The 18,939-nt window shown below is 46.8% G+C and overlaps 1 protein-coding gene across 1 annotated transcript; it reads left to right on the forward strand.

The window, feature by feature from the left end:
* The first annotated feature begins 1,751 nt into the window (after nt 1-1,751).
* Nucleotides 1,752-18,540, forward strand: LOC135700131 (ankyrin repeat and LEM domain-containing protein 2 homolog). The gene is made up of 7 exons (XM_065220526.1): nt 1,752-2,227; nt 2,337-2,489; nt 14,565-15,052; nt 15,125-16,690; nt 16,754-17,236; nt 17,303-17,700; nt 17,756-18,540. Exons 1-7 carry the CDS (start codon nt 2,182-2,184, stop codon nt 18,030-18,032), a joined length of 3,411 nt encoding a protein of 1,136 aa, XP_065076598.1. The 5' UTR covers nt 1,752-2,181; the 3' UTR covers nt 18,033-18,540.
* The last annotated feature ends 399 nt before the right edge of the window (nt 18,541-18,939 follow it).

Consider the following 18,939-nt stretch of genomic DNA (forward strand, 5'->3'; position numbering starts at 1 on the left):
GATGTTTAGATGGCGATAGTGTTTAACGTTTTTTTTAAATATGGCGACTTGGCTAAGAATTTGAATGTGGCTTCTATAAGCTGTCACGTCGGTTCGTCGGTGGTAAAAGGTCTAATTTTTTCCCTCTGTCATCGAGCAGAAACATTTTCTTCGCAGCGGACGGCGTGATCACCTTGACTTGCCAACCAGTCACAAGTGTTTGGAAAATTTAGCCACCTAAGTGCAAGCTGCCACTACAGTGCCGGGAATTTCCTACGCCCATGAAGTGAAAGAGGATTCGATTAACAATGCCGGAGAGTGCTTGGAGCAGCTTGCTCATTTTATTCCAACTGTGTAGATATAGTTTTGGTTCTATCTACGTGGGTAAACCCGCATAAACAATAACCATAAGATGCGCCTAACCACCAATTCGGGATATCATCCCAATTTTATGTGGTATGGTCGTACCATCTAAGATATCGTCAGTATATGGTGCACGTTTATTAGGGAAGGCGCAACGCTGTATTAAGAGGCAATATATTACTGCAGCTGGGCTGCGAGTGCTATGAAATAAAAAGGACATCGACTTATTACCACTACCTACTTCTCTCCCTTCCGCTCTCAGAATATTGTATTTCCTAATAAAAATAAAGAAATGTCATATTGGTGGAATCATTGAACAAGACCTGTAACTGTTGAATTCACCGATTCGAAGTCTCTCGTTGTGTTTTCTGCTAAGACTGAGCAATATTCGATACCGTGAAACATCTCCGCAGTTATGTTTTCGTTCGGCGCAGGAGATGTGCGGTAATCAAAAGTTAAGAATGTAGCTAAACATTTACAATAACATTCTACCAAATTTTCATGTGCGTAGTCCACTGCAACAGCCGAACGTACGAACGAGTAGGGTGACTATAGCGCATTTTAAGAAAACGTCACAAGTTTTTATGGCTGTTTTAAATCAATAATTACGAAGAAACCATAAAACCTACAAGGTTACTACCAAAGGCACAAATCTAGGGAACTGCATGGAAAATGTTTTGTAGAACAACTAAATAAACAGAAATGAAAATTTCATGAAATTTCACCAGTTTTTTTGATACTTTCAACATACTTTTCAATTTTAATGTATGATAATTAACTTTAATCGAGTTCTTTTTTAAAGAGCATTGATAGCTAAGACTTTAATCTTTCATTTGACATGTTGAAATCAGAAAACCACATTAAGATTAAAAAAATATAGCTAACCAAAGTTGGCAATACAAAAAAAAACATAAAATGTTGAATAACTCACTTAGCAGTCATTTCCGACCCTATGTTTCATGGGGATTTTTGATAACTATAGGAGCCCTATATACCCTGAAAATATGTAAAACCCGGAACCAAACACCCTGGATTTGAAAACCCCCCTCGAAATTTCAGACTCGTTTTTCTCCGTTTCAGCTTGATGCAACATTTGCCCTTATGAACGCTCACCGTCGATTTGCTCGAGAAGCCAAAAAATCAAACACTTCCTGTACAGAAAACTTGTCACATTGCAAAAATTTTCAAGCCACTTCGTGTGGCACTCCATCAGCCAGAGCAAACGGTTAAACGGTAAACAAATACGCACACAAATATACCCGTGCAAGCGGCGTCGCATTCGAGATGCAATTTTATGCATTCCACCAACCCGTCAGTGAACACATTTTGCATTTGTGTTAGTGAATAACCGACTTTCGTTGCGAAAACACACAGTGAGCGGATCTGAATTCGGAGATTGCGTCGCGACGGAAGAAACAGAAGTTTTTTTCACCCAAAAGCGAACGGACACATCACGACATCGCGCATCCACAACGTCAGTAACAGTTGTTTTGTTTGTTGTGTCTCCATCCATTCTACGGACTTATCGAGCAGAAGAAAAACGCGAATTTCAGCTTTCATTGTTTGAAAAGTGAAGTGCAGAAAGGAAGCAAACCGAAAATATCTGACATTTTTATCAGCCGAATCACGATCGAAAAACAGTGTGCTGGGTGTGGGAAAAACAGCAACGACAGACGGGGGCTGGTTGACATTTTTACGATTTTTCCTTCATTGTTCGTGTTGGTACGTGTACCCGTTCGGCAGGAAAAGAACTCGGAGCGTTGCCTGGTTGCGGATGCAGCGGAAGATCACTCAGCTGTCCGGCAGCAGGTAGAGATAGACGAGTAGCGACCAGCAACAATGGAGTACTACGCAATTTACCTTCCCTACAAGGAACCGGAGCTGTGTAAGAGTCCTTTCCCTTCCCTAACCTCTCTGTAGATCGATGATTGTTGAATATTATTATTATTATTTATTGTTGCTGTTCGGTGATTGATATTGGTGTTTATTTTTAGCAATCAAGAGCTTCTACAACGATAAGGAGGAGGCACTGAAAGTGCTCAAATCACACAAGGAAGCCCGGCTGAAGGCGTTCCGCACCAGCGAGGAGGCGGTCTATTTCTATCTTAATGGGCCATCGGATCCAGTGGCATCGACCGCACCCAAATGTAAGTTGTAACTGCTTTTCCGATTAAAAATATTCGCGCGATTCCCATTGGCGTGTGAGCTGCTGTTTGTCTTGAGTCTATTTTTGTGTTTGCGTTCCACGCTGGAATGTGGGTTCGGTAGATGGTTGAGTTTCCAATTAATTGGAACATTGGACGAAAATAGGTTCTATTATTTGGAATTCGCATTCCTATTTCGATCGAATTCGGAACAACTGAAAGACATGTAATGCTTAAGTGATACCTACTTACTGCTGGTGGTCGCATAGTTTTCCCATGTTTCATGAATTTTCATAAACACATGGGACCAATATGCTTTCACTTAAAGCTTAGCGGCTGTACTTGTACCAAGTGGACAGTTTTTGATAGGTTTTTAACCGCTCCCCATACGTGGGGACCATATACACTAATCCAGTCAGTAAGGTTTTACTGGGTATTTGAATTGCTAATGAAATCAAATAAATTAAGGGCCCTGCAAAAGTTTCAAAGCCTATGAACTATAATGAATGCATTTGATAGGAATTTTCAAGGATTTCTAGGAATAATTTCATGGGAATTTAGAGGAAAAAATCAGAGGATGATTTGTAAGGAAAGTGAAATCTGAGGAACCCTAGACCAAGCTCCAGACTCCAGGTGAAACGTAAGGAGAATTTCAAAGTAGCTCTTGTTGTCACAATAGATCAAATTAATGGTTGCAGTGATGAATATACCCAGCACGGAAAAAAGGTAGTTTTGGTAAGAATTCCAAGGGAATCCTGAATAGGATTCAAAGCAAATTTACAATGGAATTCTGTGGAGCATTGCAAGGCAATTCCAAAGATAATTCAAAGAGAGTTCTAACTAAAACTGCAAAGTAATTTTGAGGAAACTTTTCTAATTGATTTCTAAGGAGAAATGAAAGTGAATTCTAAGGAGCACTCCAAGGTACTTGTAAGGAGAATTTCAAGCGAGGTTTAAGGATGATTGCACAGTGGTCCAAGATGGGAATGAAAAGTAATTAAAATTAGAATTAAAGTCAACTCAATGATGGCAATGGATGTCGGAGAAATTCTTAGCTGTTCTGAAGATAAAGTCCAATGTCCTTGACGACTTGTCTAACGCCGTATGAGATGTGTTGCTTGTATGTAAGTTGAGAATACAGGATGACACCTAGATCTTTTACATGGCTCACACGTTCAATAATGGTGACTGAACACTTCGCAGGATTCACCGTTATTCGGTTCAAATGCTTCAAACTGACGTTGGAGGAATTGACAATGATCGATCGAGCAGATCCGTGAGTAGATTTTGAGATCAGCTGCATACGGTAGTCGTGGACCTTCGATTACTAAATTCACGCCATTGAAGTAAAGTAAGAAGATCAACGGCCCCAGATTGTTAGTTACTTCAACCCTTTGTCTCCCCTCATCACAGTAAGGGCGAAACAAAGACAACATAATCGTTCTTTTATTTAGGATGAACGGCACTACTACTACAAGTACTAGTTCTTAGGCTGAATGGAACTACTGGTAGCTTTCCAATGATTTATTCAAACTTCGATAAATTTCCTGTTGAATGAAATTGGAACCATAAAATTTGAACCCTTCTTCGAAAAGTTATGATCATTTGAATTTTGACACCTGCCTACCCCCTGTAATTCTGAGCAAAATTTGAAGACAATTCTTGGCGTAAGGATCTCCCCTGCCCGATGATGGTGTTGGCAGGGAAGGGGGATTACAAGTTTTACAACAACGACAGCCGGATAAAGGAGAAGTTCAGAGCCGGGGACAATTCCGTAGCCCTTGGGAGATCGGTAGCAGAGCTGACCGTCCTAATAAAAATAACCATAAGAAAGAGCTTAAAGATGTGTTCGGGGTATCATCCAAACCATTTGTGGGATAGTTCTACAATCCGGGTTACCCCAACTACATGCATCGCTACACGGACGGGTTAAGATCGAGAGCTGGAGTCGGAATGGGAATCGCTGGTGATATTTCCCCAACGAGTAGAAGTCTGCCAACACAAATTTCGGCAGAAGCAGCGGCTATTCTCCATGCGGTTCCTGCGGATCGTCCAATCCCGATCCTGTCGGACTCCCACAGTCTTTCGTCGGAGGTCTCGATCCGGGGCATCCTGAAGGTTGTGCCACCAAACACTACCTACACATGGACGTGAAGAGATGGATCGCTTGCACAGTGCGGACAGCGTGGGCAACGGAATGGTCCCGTGCCAGGCTTCCAGGTTCTTCAGAAAGATCAAAGGCGACATCGGAAAGTGGACGGACCTTGCGAACCTGCGAGACCAGAGAATTTTTTCCAGGCTCCGGACAGGATACGCCCAAATCTCACGGGATTTCAGCGGAGGACCCTTCAGGAAGTCCTGTGAAATGTACCATATTCCTTCAACGGTGGAGCACGTGTTATGCGTATGCCCACAATTCGACCATCTTCGGTGCCTTCACGGTCTGCCCACCAGCGTATGGGTCATGCTAGGAGACGACCAAGCAGCTGTACTGCGCTTTTTGAAGGCGGCGAATCTATATTTCAGGATTTAGCACCATCGATTCTTTCGGCCGTCGGGACATCCCCGCTGAACGGGGGCTCCCACCGACCTCCTACAGTGAAGCTATGTTCTGTTATCACAGTACTTGTTCGCTAATTGGGCGTTCGATAACTGGGCTGTTAACTGGGTTCATCGCGTCGAGTTGTGCCAGCCGTGCCGGCCATCCGGATTCGGGATCATACGGACGATTCGTCCTCGCTCCCATCCGTTGCGCATCGCTGGCTCCGCGACCATTACCAGGTCCCCTGGTTCTAGAGTGCGGGTTTCATCAAAGGTTTCATCCAGTTGACGCTGGATCAGGTCCCAGATTTTTCCCAGGATGTGTCGACAAACTAGTTCGCTAGACTGGCCCCTAACTGCAGCTTCACCCACTTCACTGATTCGCTTTACTCCGTTTGAGCACAGCTTCAGGAAATGGTTTTGAGTGAGCGAATACGCCTCGTCAGACTCCAGTGGTAAATACGTCAGAGGCCTTGAGTTTACCACATACTCTGCCTCCATGACCAGTGTCTGCAGCCCCTCATCGTCAAGCTTCCCCTCGGAGTACGCTTCAGCCATCGCAGCCTTTACTGACAGAACCAAGCGTTCCCAGGCTCCCCCCATGTGTGGTGCTCCCGGTGGTATGAATCTCCATTGGGTGTTGGTACTGGTGAAGGTTTCGGACAGTCCCTGGCTTATTTGATGCCGCAGTACTCGATCGGTTCCTTGGAATAGGCGACTTCTAGATGAACCACACGTACCGTCAGGCAAGTGAATAGTGCGATCCATCGTTTGACGTTGGATCTCCCCAGCTTCACCAGCAGTGGTTCGAAGTAGTCCACCCCAGTGTTGGTGAAAGCTCGTTCGTGGTGAGCCAGACGCACAGCTGGAAGTGGCGCCATCGCAGAGGTATCGTTGGTCGAGCTTGACGGATTTTGCAGAAAGTGCAGTCACGTTTCAACTTCTTGACCACCGAACGAAGCCTTGGAATCGTGTACAGCTTCCGGACCTCGTTGACTACCGTCTCGTCGTTCCCATGGCGATAATAGCGATGGTATCGGCTCACCAAGAGTTCCGTGACGCGATGCTTTCTCGGGAGGATCACCGGATGTCGCACGCCAGGAGGGCACGCTTTCACGCTAACTCGATCCGACCACGCTCGCGTAGCAATCCGTTACCATCCAGCGCTGGCATCAGTTGATAGATGGAGCTTTGCTTCCCGATTACCTCCTGTCCCGCTTCGTTCGGCGCTTTGTTTGACAGTGGCCCGGAGTATTCCTGCCCCTTTTTGGACGTGTTGTGCAAGAATCGAAGAGCGTATGCGGTTGCACGTTGCAGCAGGATGAGAACCGATCGAAGTATATTGCGGGTTCGAACGATCGGTGGTGCACGTATTTCTTCGGTAGTAGCGGTCACTGGTTCCTTAATACGGGCCACTCTTCTTCCGGCAACCGTAGACAGTCGGGTCCTTGAAACCAGCTGCTGTCGTGATCGAAGTACGGGCCACTTTCTCATTTCGTCGCTTCATCCGCTGGATTGGATTTTGACGGTACCCAGCGCCAATGAGCTGCCGTTGAATGTTCCAGGATCTCGCCTACCCGATAGGAGACGAACTGTCGATAGTTAAACGGATCAGCTTTAATCCAGGCTAGCGCTGTTCTCGAATCCTTTCAGTACGTGGTCTTGGATACGAGAATTTTGTGGTTTTCTATGATGAATTTTGGCCACCGTGCGCCCGAACACATGCCTGTAGTTCCAGCCGGGGAATGGACCAAGGTTTCAGTGGGGCGACCTTTGATTTGGCGGCGATTAGGCAACTCTGCGAATCGCCATCTTCGTTGAATGTGCGCAGATAGACCGCACAAGAATACGCCACCTCGCTTGCGTCAACGAACACATGGACTTCAGAATTCTGGTAGGTCCTGTGAGTAGCACCACGGAAGTAGCATCTTGGGATTCGAATCTCGGCTATGTATTCGTGTAGACCTCATCACTGACTTGTTCGTCCCAATCCGTACCTTCTCGCCAAAGGTCCTGGATCAGAACCTTTCCATGGATGCTGAATGGTGAAAGCAACCCCAACGAATCAAATAGGGTCATCGCACATCGCAGCACCGGTCTCTTCGTCGGCCTCGTTGTTGTGCGTATCAGCGTTTGCACCTCTTCGCTCATCTGTGTAGAGAAACTCAGTTCGTCGGTTGATGGGCTCCAAAGCATACCGAGCACCCTTTCGGTGTTAGCACTTTCGATCAGGGCCAGCTGCTTATCGGCATCGTGTTGGACTTCGCCTAGTCTGTTGAGCACCGTGCTGCTGTTCGACCGCCAGTTATGAAGCTTGAATCCTCCGTTGCCATGAACGTAGCGCACGTCACTTGCCACTTTTGCTGCTTCCTCCACGGAGTTGAAACTCGCCAGATAATCGCCGACGTAGTGGTCGAGAATGATCGCTTTTGCCGCTTCGGGGTAGACTCGAATTGCGCCGATGCTGGCGAGCAGGTGCTCCTGAATGTTGCGACGTCCATCACGTAGATCGTTGGATTGTCGGATGGATTGGTGCGCTATAAAAATAGTTGAGAAATCTTGTCTTCTTCTCGGATTCGGAGCTGGTGGAACATCTCCTGAACATGCGAGCTGACTGCCACCCCATTCCACGTTCTCCTTGGGTCGGCTGCTTCAATTTCCACTTTCGTCGTCTTATGCGCATAGCCCTTCGCTTCGTATTCGCGTATTGGTCGATGTAGATTCTCCTTCAGTTCCGGGTCACGATCCATCCGTCGTTCAAGGCATTCTAGTCGACGCAGTGCCATCGTTTAGCTGTTCGGGAATTCCACTTGGTCCTCCTTCCAAATCAATCCCGTCAATCAAAACGGTCCGCAACTCGTCGAGTCGTAGTTTCCATGATAGTCACCGCTCGTTTATCATCCTTCGTCAACGGAGTTTCCACTGGGCCCGTTCCGGTACTCTCAATATCGAAAAAGTCTCGTGGAGCTTCTCGAGGACCATAGGCTAGTTTTAGCAGCCACCGGCGAAGATCCATCTTATCTTCAGCGGAAGTGCCAGACGCAGATTGTCGATGCCGATGAGGATCTTGGGTTTGGCAGTCTGATAGTTGCTTACTGGGATGCCCTTCAGGTGTGGGTACACTTTCACCGCTTGTTCGGCCTGGAAGCTTTGGACGGGAAGACCGAGATTGTTGACGGTCCTCGCGTTCACCAATTTGTGCCGTTTGCTCTGCCCAATTCCAGTGATCTCGATCGTGATCCGCTGCGACTCCTTCTCCAATCGCGAAGTATCGCCAGTCCACCGAAGGCATAGAGTATGAGGCGTGGTGGGTATGGTTATCGGCTACCTGAGCTCTCGGCACCGGTACCGATGACTTCGGTGGTCCTCTTGAGGAGTGGAGGAGAGGATGGTGGCGAAACTGGCAGCCGTCAATGTCGCAAGTCTTTCGTCCTCGACACGCACGACGTCCATGGTTAAACAGGCAGTTCTGGCACAGTAGCAGTGCGCGAACTCTTCTTCAACGATCGTCGACGTCCAATTTCTTGAAGACTTCACAATTGCGCACTCGATGGCCACCTTTGTTGCAGTTCAGGCAGTCAAATTGTTTGGGTGATTCGCTCGTTTTCATTCGGAAATCCCTGCGCGGCCTTCACGAGCCCCTTGTTCTTCGGACGAAGCGAGAGCGTTAAGCCTTTCTAAACTCGCGAGTTTGAATGCTGTGAAAATAATAATAACAAACTTAACACTGTTTCAATTCAATGTACGTGAACTTTGTCGATCAAACAATCCATTGAAGTTCCCCTCGGTATTTTTTGACGTTTGACAAGCCAGCCCAGTTAGCGAGTGAAATTCGCTAACTAGGCTGAGTCCAGTCTGTCTTTTTCGTATGCTGTTTACTGTGTTATTGTACTGACTGTTTACACTTTTAGTTGAGTAGTTCATTCTCGCGCGCGCCATTGGCTAGACCAGTCGATTTTGGTTATCGTTACGAATTTGTTTTCAGTGGAAGTGGAAGTTTATTTCAATATTTATATTTGAAAATAGCTAAAAACTACGGAAATTAGTCTATCAATCACCGAAAAATATAAATACTGAACAAATAACTTTGAAATTGAGTTACAGCGAAAAAGTCGCTCACGTGGTATCGGCCATTTTGTTATGAGGAAGAAGAACAAACATCATGGACGTGGATGATCTACAAGAACCTAAACCCCCAACGCCCCCACCCGGAATTCGGACAACAGCTGGACCATCGAAAACTACGGAACAAGGATCTACACTGACAGACCCCAACCCGCCAAAAGGAAAGGAAAACCTCAAGCAGGACTACTACTACACTGACAAAGATGGCGGACCCTTCCGCGTCTATGTGGAGCTCACCGATGCAGATCAACAAAAAAGCATCAATAAGATATCAGTTGGAAGAATGCTACGAAGAATATTCGGAACCTCCTCTCACGTCACGGCAATCAAAAACGTAGGAAAAAGGAAGGTATTAGTATATCTCAATAACTTCACAGCGGCGAACAGACTTGTACTAAACAGCGTAGTGGATGCATACGGATTTAAAGCTTATGTAGCCAAGCACTTGATATCAGTAACTGGAGTTATCTCCGGGATCCCGACTGATATGACGACCGAAGAAATCATACAAGACCTACACAGCTTGGTGCCGATTACGGACGTTTATCGCTTCCAACGCTTTGTTAACAACGCAAAAATTCCCTCAACCCGCGTCAGTGTCACGTTCCGGTCGAACAAGCTACCAGAGCTCGTAAAAGTATACAGCTGCTCCATCAAGGTGGAACCATTCTACAGAAAAGTTTTTCTTTGTCTAAACTACCTGCGCTACAACCACAAAACAGCAAACTGCCGAAGTGCTCGACGCTGCCATGGTTTGCCAACGCCAGAACAATATAAAGTCAATCATGGCAACGAAAGCTTTGACGTTCTTCGAAGCCAAGGAATACTTCTCTATCACGACTTCAAACAGCTTCAACGCACTCGCTGAATTCATGGATCAACCGAAACCAGGAGATAAAGGATCTCAGGATTACGCGTCAATGGCAGGAAGAAGCAATAACAGAAACCCAAACAAAGGACCATCCCGAGACACGCGGAATAAGAAACCAGAAGTCTACACACCCGCCCGGGAGCTGGATCGGGAAGAAGAAGCAAGAAAGCGCAAAAGGAAGGAACCATCCAGTGAAATCAACGGAACAGCATTGAATAACCCGTACAAAACCGACGAGCACGAACGGTGGAAATTGAAATTGCAAGATGCGAAGAACCAACAAGACACGGTCTCCAAAATAACCATCAACCACGCCATACAAGAAGCACTGCAGCACTACTACAGTGCCATCATCGCAGATACGGATTTGAAAGGACAAGCTAGAGAAAACATTATCGAAACAAGCAAAAAATATCTAAGTTTTGACGTTATTTATAAAAATTAGACTCATTCATCTTTCCCTGATTAATTATGGATAGTAGGAGAAAAGGGATAGAACTACTTCAGTGTAACATACAAAGCGTTTCCAAACACAAAGAAGAACTACAAAGATCATTGATGACTGGGTCGGACACAGCGGCCCTCCTTTCCGAAACTTGGTCAAAAGCAGAAAACCAAAACTCCAGAATATACAACATTAGCGGATACAATAAAGTACTTAACTCCAGACATGACGAATATGGCGGTGCCGCCATATATATTCACAAAGACTACGGTTTCCAGCCCATTTCCATACCTACGACCAGCGATGGAAGTCAGTGTGTGGCAATATACGTACCAATCCTGAAAGTTGTCCTAGCAGCGGTATATCTCTCTCCTTCAATGCCCCTTAACGACTTCCAACATGATATCGACCTCATGTTGGTGGCGCTAGGGAAATTTCCAAAAGTGATTTTTGGTGGTGACTTCAATTGCCATCACACACTGTGGGGTAATGACAAAACGTCCCCAAGAGGTGCAGCAGCCATCCAGGCAATCAACACATCCGACCTGATTCTTATGAACAACGGAAGCCCCACCTACAAACCGCAACAACTCAACAAGAAGGCCACTGCCATTGATCTCACATTGGTCTCAAGCAACCTAGTGTTGGACTGCACCTGGACTGTAAGAGACGAGTCAATTGGAAGTCACCACCTCACAATAGAAATAGAATGGAACACCCAAGTTCCACACAAGGAGAAATTCGTTTTCAACAGAAGACAGATAAAAACAGACATATCCAGGCTAGACACCATTACAGTTGGTGGAATCAGCGACCTCAGCCGAGAAGTAGGAACAATAATAAAGCGCAACAGAATGACCAACCAATTCAACCCAAAATATTGGTGGAGCGACGAAGTCGAGGCAGCTTGGAAGGCGAAACAGCAGGCGTTGTCGAACTTCAACCGAAACAGCAACCTGGAAAACCTGATTCACCTGAAAAGAAGTTCAGCAATCTTTTTCGGTTGAAGAAGGCGAACGTCAAAGAAAGCATCAACAGATTCGCCGAAGAGGTGGACCCACAAACAAGTTCAGCCGAACTCTGGAAAAAGATACGACGACTCACTGGAAAGAAAACAAGTACGCGCAACAACATAATCCAGGACAATCCAGATCTGGCAAAGGAATTTATGGACCTACACGTCGGCCCGAGCGATATTTCCCCGCGAACAACAATCAGCAATTACGACATCATGGACCAAAAAAAATGGAACAACATCCTGAACCGGAAGAAATCGTCGGCCCCAGGAGTTGATCGTATCACCTATGATATGCTGAAGTCCCTGAGCCCACAAGTGACTAAGCTAGTCTTGATCGAACTGAACAACTACTGGAGACAGGGAAGCCTTCCACAGCATCTGAAGCAAATTCGTATCGTCGTCGTGCCAAAGCCTGGAAAGGATAACACCACTCCAGCGGGGAACAGACCAATATCCCTTGTACCTACACTAACAAAAACGCTAAACTCTGCTGTTCTAGATTGACTAAACCAGTTTATCGACAAGCAGCAAATACTACCCAACCTATCATTCGGTTTTCGTAAAGGACAGTCAACGAACACTTGCATCACATACGTTACGAACCTCATCCAAGCTAACCGGAGGAGCGGACTAACCACAGTCGGAGTCTTTTTGGACTCAAGCAACGCTTTTAACGCGGTTCGCACAGACAAGCTGGAAGAAATAATGACCGGATTCAACGTACCCCAAGAATACATTCGATGGATCACAGTATTTTTGCGAAATCGAACTGTGATTATGAAAACTGGAACGGAGGAAATCATTGCCGCAGGGTGATGTACTGTCACCGGTCTTATTCAATTTGTATACGGCCGGTTTGCACGAAATCGCAGGTGAAGATACAATTCTAGTCCAGTATGCCGATGATTTTTTCATCCTCGTCTTTGGGAATAACCTTGACAGTATCACGGTCAAGGCACAAGCAGCCATCGACAGAATCGAAAGAAAATCAGCCGAATTAAATTTTGAAATCAACCCAGATTAAACCAAAGCGATGATTTTCAAAGCAAGCAAGGTGACACTGGGAGTAAAAGTCGGAGGAACTCCTATTGAAACAGTGCCAAGCTACAAATACCTAGGAATCTACATGGATAGAACGACTAGCTACGGAAAACACATTCGGGAGCTACGACACAAAATTCAGGAACGTATGAATATGATGAAGGTTATATCGAAAATAAAGCACGGCGGACATCCAGAGACGATGGGACTTTTGTATAAAGCTCTCATACGAAGTGTCATCGAGTATGGATGCACCATTTTCGGGAATTCTAGTAAAACTAACAAAGAATCGCTTCAAACGATGATCAATCAATGTTGGCGTAAAACAACAGGATGTTCGAGGACCACACCGAGGAACACTCTGGCAGCACTTGCAGCGGAAAGTCCGCTAGAAATACGAATGGAACAAGTAACCTGTAAAGAGATTGCGAAACACTTTTTGCACGGCAGTGTTGTCGCAGACCAACTCACGCTACTAGGTGGATCCGAAATACCAGAGGACATGCTAACGTTAGTTGAACGCACTTATTTGAAACACCGGCACATCTTTGAGGCGGTGATCCCGTCAGTCAGAGTGCACCATACCCAATCGATGGACATTCAAACGGTGCTTCTCAACGCAGCACCTGCCAAAAGAAACTGCGATCAACGAACCCTGAAACAGACATTCTTATACCTACAAAACACTAAATACAAACACCGCCCGAACATCTACACAGATGCCTCAAAAATGGGGACCTCCTGGGGAGTATTCTGCCCAACCACGAACCGCAGAATCAGTCTACGATTGGACATAGAGATCTGCATAATGACCGCCGAATTGTTCGCTATCTCAGTAGCATTAAAACACCTGCAAGAAGAACAAATCTTTGGAGCAGTACTCTTCACGGACTCACTATCATCTTGCCCATTGATAGAAGAGGAACTCGAGGAACGAAATCGCAATTCAATGATTCACGACATCATTGTTAAGGCGTCGTTCCTGAAAGTCACGATCCAGTGGATCCGAGCCACACAGCAATCAAAGGGAACGATATTGCAGACGAGCTTGCCAAAGCTGGCGCAGAATCGGAACGAATCTTGAAGAACGGAATCTTCATCAAGGATGCGTTAAATATGTTCAATCAGCTAAGAGTAGATAATACAAACAAATGGTATTCTACTTACGCTGACGAAAAAGGCAAGCACTTCTTTGCTATTCAGCCAAATTACAGCGACCACCCTTGGTACAAGGGCAAGCAACTCAGCAACAAAGAAGTCAGAACACTAAACCGCCTCATCGCCGGACACAGCTACGCCAACAACTGGTTAGCTAAAATGAAAATTGTTCAGGATTCTGAATGCGACGTCTGCCTGGCAGAGGACACGGCAGACCATGTAGTACTCCACTGCAACAAATACGCCATCACCCGCTCGGAATACGATTTCGACGGCAAATTCTGGACGCCGATAGACCTATTCAAATCAAACGACGTAAAAACTTTTCGAAATGTGTTTCACTTCTTGAAAAAAATAAAAATTGAATTGTAAACACAACAAACGAGTGCTTGACAGCTTGAGCGGGCAAGCACTTGGTGCCCGACTGCGTTGGCATCAAAAACTTCGACGAACAAACAAAACCACTGGGCATATGGTCACTGACACCGGTCCCATCAAAAGCAAGAGAAGAAGAAGAAGAAGAAGAAGAAAAAGAAGAAGAGTAGTTAATGACATGTTGAAGTAGCATGATATTCAAGCAATGTGGCTGAGGAACCTCTTTCTAAGGCTTCCCACCGTTTACGGAGATGAACTAGCCTAGGCATTTAAATTTAATTGAATTCACCATGAGCCCAAAAAGAAGGTGCTCATGGACCAACATTTGGGACGATCTAGTTTGAAAATTATTATTATTAAGTCGACGTCGGAATCCGACTCCTACTGCTCGTATTCAAAAATGCGTCCGACTCCGACTCCACAGTCCTGGTTATAACACAGGGATTGTTAGCAATTCCGTTCCTCAAAATTAACATAAACCGCCTTCTCTTCCATTTCTTCCAGCTCCAACCAGCTCGGCGTCCAAGCTGAAGCTCGAAAAGACCCCCTTCAAAGCCCCGAAAAGTCAGGAGCTGGTGGCCTTCCGCAAGAACATTGAAAAGAACGAACTGGACATGGTACGGAACATCGTTCAGCTGAATCCGCGCTATCTGGTCAGTTCCGGCGATATGCCAACCATCCTGAAGGAGGGCCCCCGCTACAACGCTCTGCACGTGGGCGCCATCGAGGGCAACACCGACATGTGCAAGCTGATACTGCAGACGATCGAACATCCCGGGTTCATCGAGTTCCTGCATGGTCAACGGAATCCCTCGACCGACGAGGTCAGTGCCATCCTGCTAGATCTGTACCTGAACATGCCGGACAAGTGCCGGAGCGAAACGCCACTGCACTTTGCCGCCAAGTTCGGTTCGGCTGGGGTGGTGGAAGTGTTGATTTCCTACCCGCAGTGCAAAATGACCCGGAACTCCGACGGGCATCTGCCGAAGGACGTGAGTAGCTTGTAACTTGTAATTGTTAAGGTTATTGATTCGAATCCCAAACATTGAAATTTCCACCCGCAGATTATTTGCAGCCGAGCCAAGAGTAAAAACGACACACCGGAAATCCGCAAAGCCATCGCCGATCTCCTGCAGGAGCGGTTTTTTGTTCCGGTTCTGCGAGCCGTCGACAACAGTGCCCCTCCCGTGGTGGGAGAACCGTTTACCCTCTCGAACCCGCCGAATCTGGAATCGAAGGACCGATTCAGTCCCAAGCTGGAAATAAAAGCCTACGCTGGACCGATGGACAAGGAGAAGGCACAGGTCTTCTGCAAACGTTGGAAGACACCGCCGAGGTTGATTCCGTCGCCCAGGTTCATATCGCCGGTAAAAACCATGAGTTCGAGCAAGATTCCGGTGTCTACCGTGGGTGTGGTCAGTCCACTCTCATCGACGCCGATCGCGAAGAAGAACAGCGGCCGAAGGGCACTGTTTCCCAATCGGCCCTTCGATTTGTCCCTGGAGCAGGAAGAGCATGAGAAAAGCAACTCCTTGAATAACAACTGTGAAATCGAAGTGGTCCAGGAAGATGCGGACCAGGAAGCGTTGGAAGAGCAACGGCAGCTTGACGAAATGAATGGAAACAAACCAGTGCCCAAAATTATCGGTGGAAGTTTCGGCATGCGAGCGAGTCCGGTGAAGAAGGGAATAGACGGATTCCTATTTCGGAAGTACCGGGAAAGGTTGCAGAATTCGTTCGCCACGATATACGATGATGACGATGACGACGTGGATAGCGGAAAAAATGATACCCGGGAAGAATTAGCAGAGGTTGAGCGATCCGTCGGCAACGGGGAAGGGAACTTCAGCTATTTTTGCGATGAAAACAATTCATTCTACGAGGGAACGAACATTACGGATTCGCCCTCGTTCAAGGAACGCAAACTGCGACTTACCGACACCGAGAAGGGATTGGAGATTATCGGTCGGACCTTGGCCGAGGATCACGAAGTCGGTTGGAACGAGTACTGGAGCTTCCTGGGTACGTTCAGCGATCTTAGGAGCAACGACGGTTTGCAACAACTCGAAGACTATCTCCGAAAACGTCAACTACAACTAGATCTTACGGAACAAGAAGCGCTCCTGAAAACGTCCCGTCTCCCGGTGCCTGTGAACAAGCTACTGCCATCACTCGAAAAACCAAACGACAGTCTCGGATCGATCTGTGACGCCTTGGACAAGATGTCCCTGGCGGATGCAGCCCTCCGATCGTCGCCTCAAATAACAGCCGTCACCTTCCGCAAGCGACTGGTTATTCAACCGAGTGCCGCTCCTCCCATAGTACTGGAACCGGAACCGATCCGGTCCAGAATCACCAACCCGTACCTGTGCCTGCACAACTCGCTGCAGGTGTTTGCCAAACGGTTCGTCAAGAATCTGGACGAGAGCAGCTGTACCACCATGACGATGGATTTCGGGTCGTTCTTCCAGCAAGCCGTGGTGGACTGCGTCCGGAAGCTGAACACCATGGTCGACAACTACCGGAAGGATGCCGCCTTCGGGTCGATCGAATTCAGCAAAGTGCATTCGCGGTACGCTCAGCTGATTGTGATCAACATCGAACAGCAGCGGGAGACGGCCCAAGGAGTGGTAAGCGGTCAATAGATTTTCGAAATCAACAATTTATTATATTATCTCATCTCCCCTACACAGATCCACCGTCTGAAAGTCCTGCTGGACAAGAGCCGGGAGCTGAACTCGGCCAGCAAGTATCCGGATCTGCAGGACAGTTTGATTTGCCTGCAGAACTTTCTCGATTTCTACATCTTGAAGAAGGCGGAGCTGATGAACGGTGGCTGCAGCCAGCCGGATCAAGAGAGCAACGGATCCCAAACGGAAATCAGCTGCAGTCGAACGTGGCGCGAGGACCCATTGGTACACTGCTGTAACTGCCGAATCGACGGAGTGTACGCCAAGAAGGGTAGCCTGGAGAGGTTGAACAAGCGCCGGGAACAGCGGAAGAAGGCTGCCGCTGCTGCGGTGATCCGTAGTAACAGCAGTCCGATGGTGCCGGTCCTGAGTGGACTGGTTTCTAGTCTAGAGCGGACGGCGTCGGCGGGTAATTTCGATACGTACCGGAATCCCACGACGATGGCGTTTGGCGAGGTGTCCGATGAGGAGGACGAGGAGTACTTTGTAAGTGTTGATGGTTCTTTGGCTGTGTGGATTGTTGGTTAAGAGATTTATTTTTTATTTTTTCAGAGTTGCAGCGATTCGGAGCTGGAAGTCGATTCCGATTCGGACGATGCGAATGTGTGCTTCGAGACGCCTCCGTCGAGTCCTTCATTCTTCTCGCAGAAGTCGGACTTGTTCGATTTTAGTTCGCTATCGTCGGCGGATGACGGGGTGGTTAGCGGTGACGAGAAGGAGGACCAATTCCTGGACACCAACGGAGATCTGGATGAGGAAGAGAGTAGTGCAGGTAGCAGTGATAGCAAGGAGGCGCAATACAGGATCTTCATAGAAGAACAGGAGCCGAGCAAACAGGACGTGGATGTGCTGAATGTGATCGAGAAGCGCGTGATAGATCAGGGCAAGTTTCCTCATGTGCATGAATGGAGGAAAGCGATGCTCAGATTGTCTGTGGAGGAGAGGGACAGGTGAGGGTTATACTTTCTGTGCCCAATTGCGAAACGACCAACAATTTTTTCGCAGGTTATCCTCCAAGACGCAGAAGTCACGTTGGCGTGCTGCAATTCAGGGAGGTGTTTCGGTGGCAGATCTCAGCAACAGTATCCCCATTGTCGGCGAGCAATCGCCTCCAGGTAGTCCGGCTGGTTCCGTTTCCAAAGTGGTTCGGACAGGAAGTGCGGGCGACGCCGGTTCCGACAACCTAATGTCTGCCTCTCTCAACGGACAACTCAGTTTGATGAACGTGTCCGATTACGCCGGGAAACTTCATCAGCGAGTGGTTCCGGCACCGCCCTCGTAGTCGTTCCACGGTAGTGCATCTTGGAAGGTTAGTTTTTCGTTCGATTTTGTCGTTTATTTTAGTCGATTCGCCGCGCCGGATCCTTTGTTTTAACCGTTATTCATTGTTTAAGTGATTTTACATTATTTAATCGGGCTACCGCAACGCGGAGCATCAACAGACTATTGTTTCTTTCCCCCAAATGCTGGGTAGAAACTGTTAAACAAAACCGGAAACTTATGATTAGGCCACTTAAACTAGTGTAACACAAACCGGAAGAAGCCTGCCAAATAACAAAATCGCGTTCCGAGAACTGAAAAGTCAACTCACAAAACAATTCCTCGTGATCGTCATCACCGCAAACAAGAAACTAACAAACAAAAAACGTGAACCAGTGTCTATCGTAAGACTCGCCTTTTTTCCGTTTTACATATAACATTATCCTTAATATGAGCTAAGTAATTATGAACATTATTAAACAAATCTAGCTAAAGAATTACAAACAATAGTCAATTAGGTGTCGCCGTCGTCTGTTTGTTTAAACAGAACAATGGGAACAATTTCTTCGTCCTAAAACTATTCGAAACTGTCCGTGCTGGGAACCGTCCGTTAATCCCTGATGTTTGTTCGGGTCTCGGGATGCAAATTACCCTTCTTTAAAAACCTTTCCCTCCCCTTTCCCATCCCGCACCTTGGGGATCTGGGTAATTGAGTCGCATGAATAAATTTGTTCGCTTCAGAAAAGCGACAAGCGACTCGCGCTACTACTGACTGTCGTCACGTGCTAAATGGTTTGCAATTTAGATTTCCCTTTCTCCTTCTCGGAGGGAATTCGTTTCGCATTGTTATGCGGAACTTTTTCCTTGCACACTCGCAATTCGCTTTTTAATAAGTTTTCTACTATCTAGGCATCTATCTACCGGGGATG

Source organism: Ochlerotatus camptorhynchus, unplaced genomic scaffold, assembly GCF_037179485.1.
Source record: "Ochlerotatus camptorhynchus isolate MF236.1 unplaced genomic scaffold, CSIRO-AGI_Acam_v1.1 ptg000129l, whole genome shotgun sequence".
NCBI classification, from domain to species: Eukaryota; Metazoa; Arthropoda; class Insecta; order Diptera; family Culicidae; genus Ochlerotatus; species Ochlerotatus camptorhynchus.

Bases quoted from the DNA above. Each gene is read 5' to 3' on its own strand.
- LOC135700131 (XM_065220526.1), top strand. From the start codon at position 2,182: ATGGAGTACTACGCAATTTACCTTCCCTACAAGGAACCGGAGCTGT. The intron at 2,228-2,336 runs GTAAGAGTCCTT...GTTTATTTTTAG, and splicing joins CTACAAGGAACCGGAGCTGT to CAATCAAGAGCTTCTACAAC. The intron at 16,691-16,753 runs GTAAGCGGTCAA...TCCCCTACACAG, and splicing joins GGGAGACGGCCCAAGGAGTG to ATCCACCGTCTGAAAGTCCT.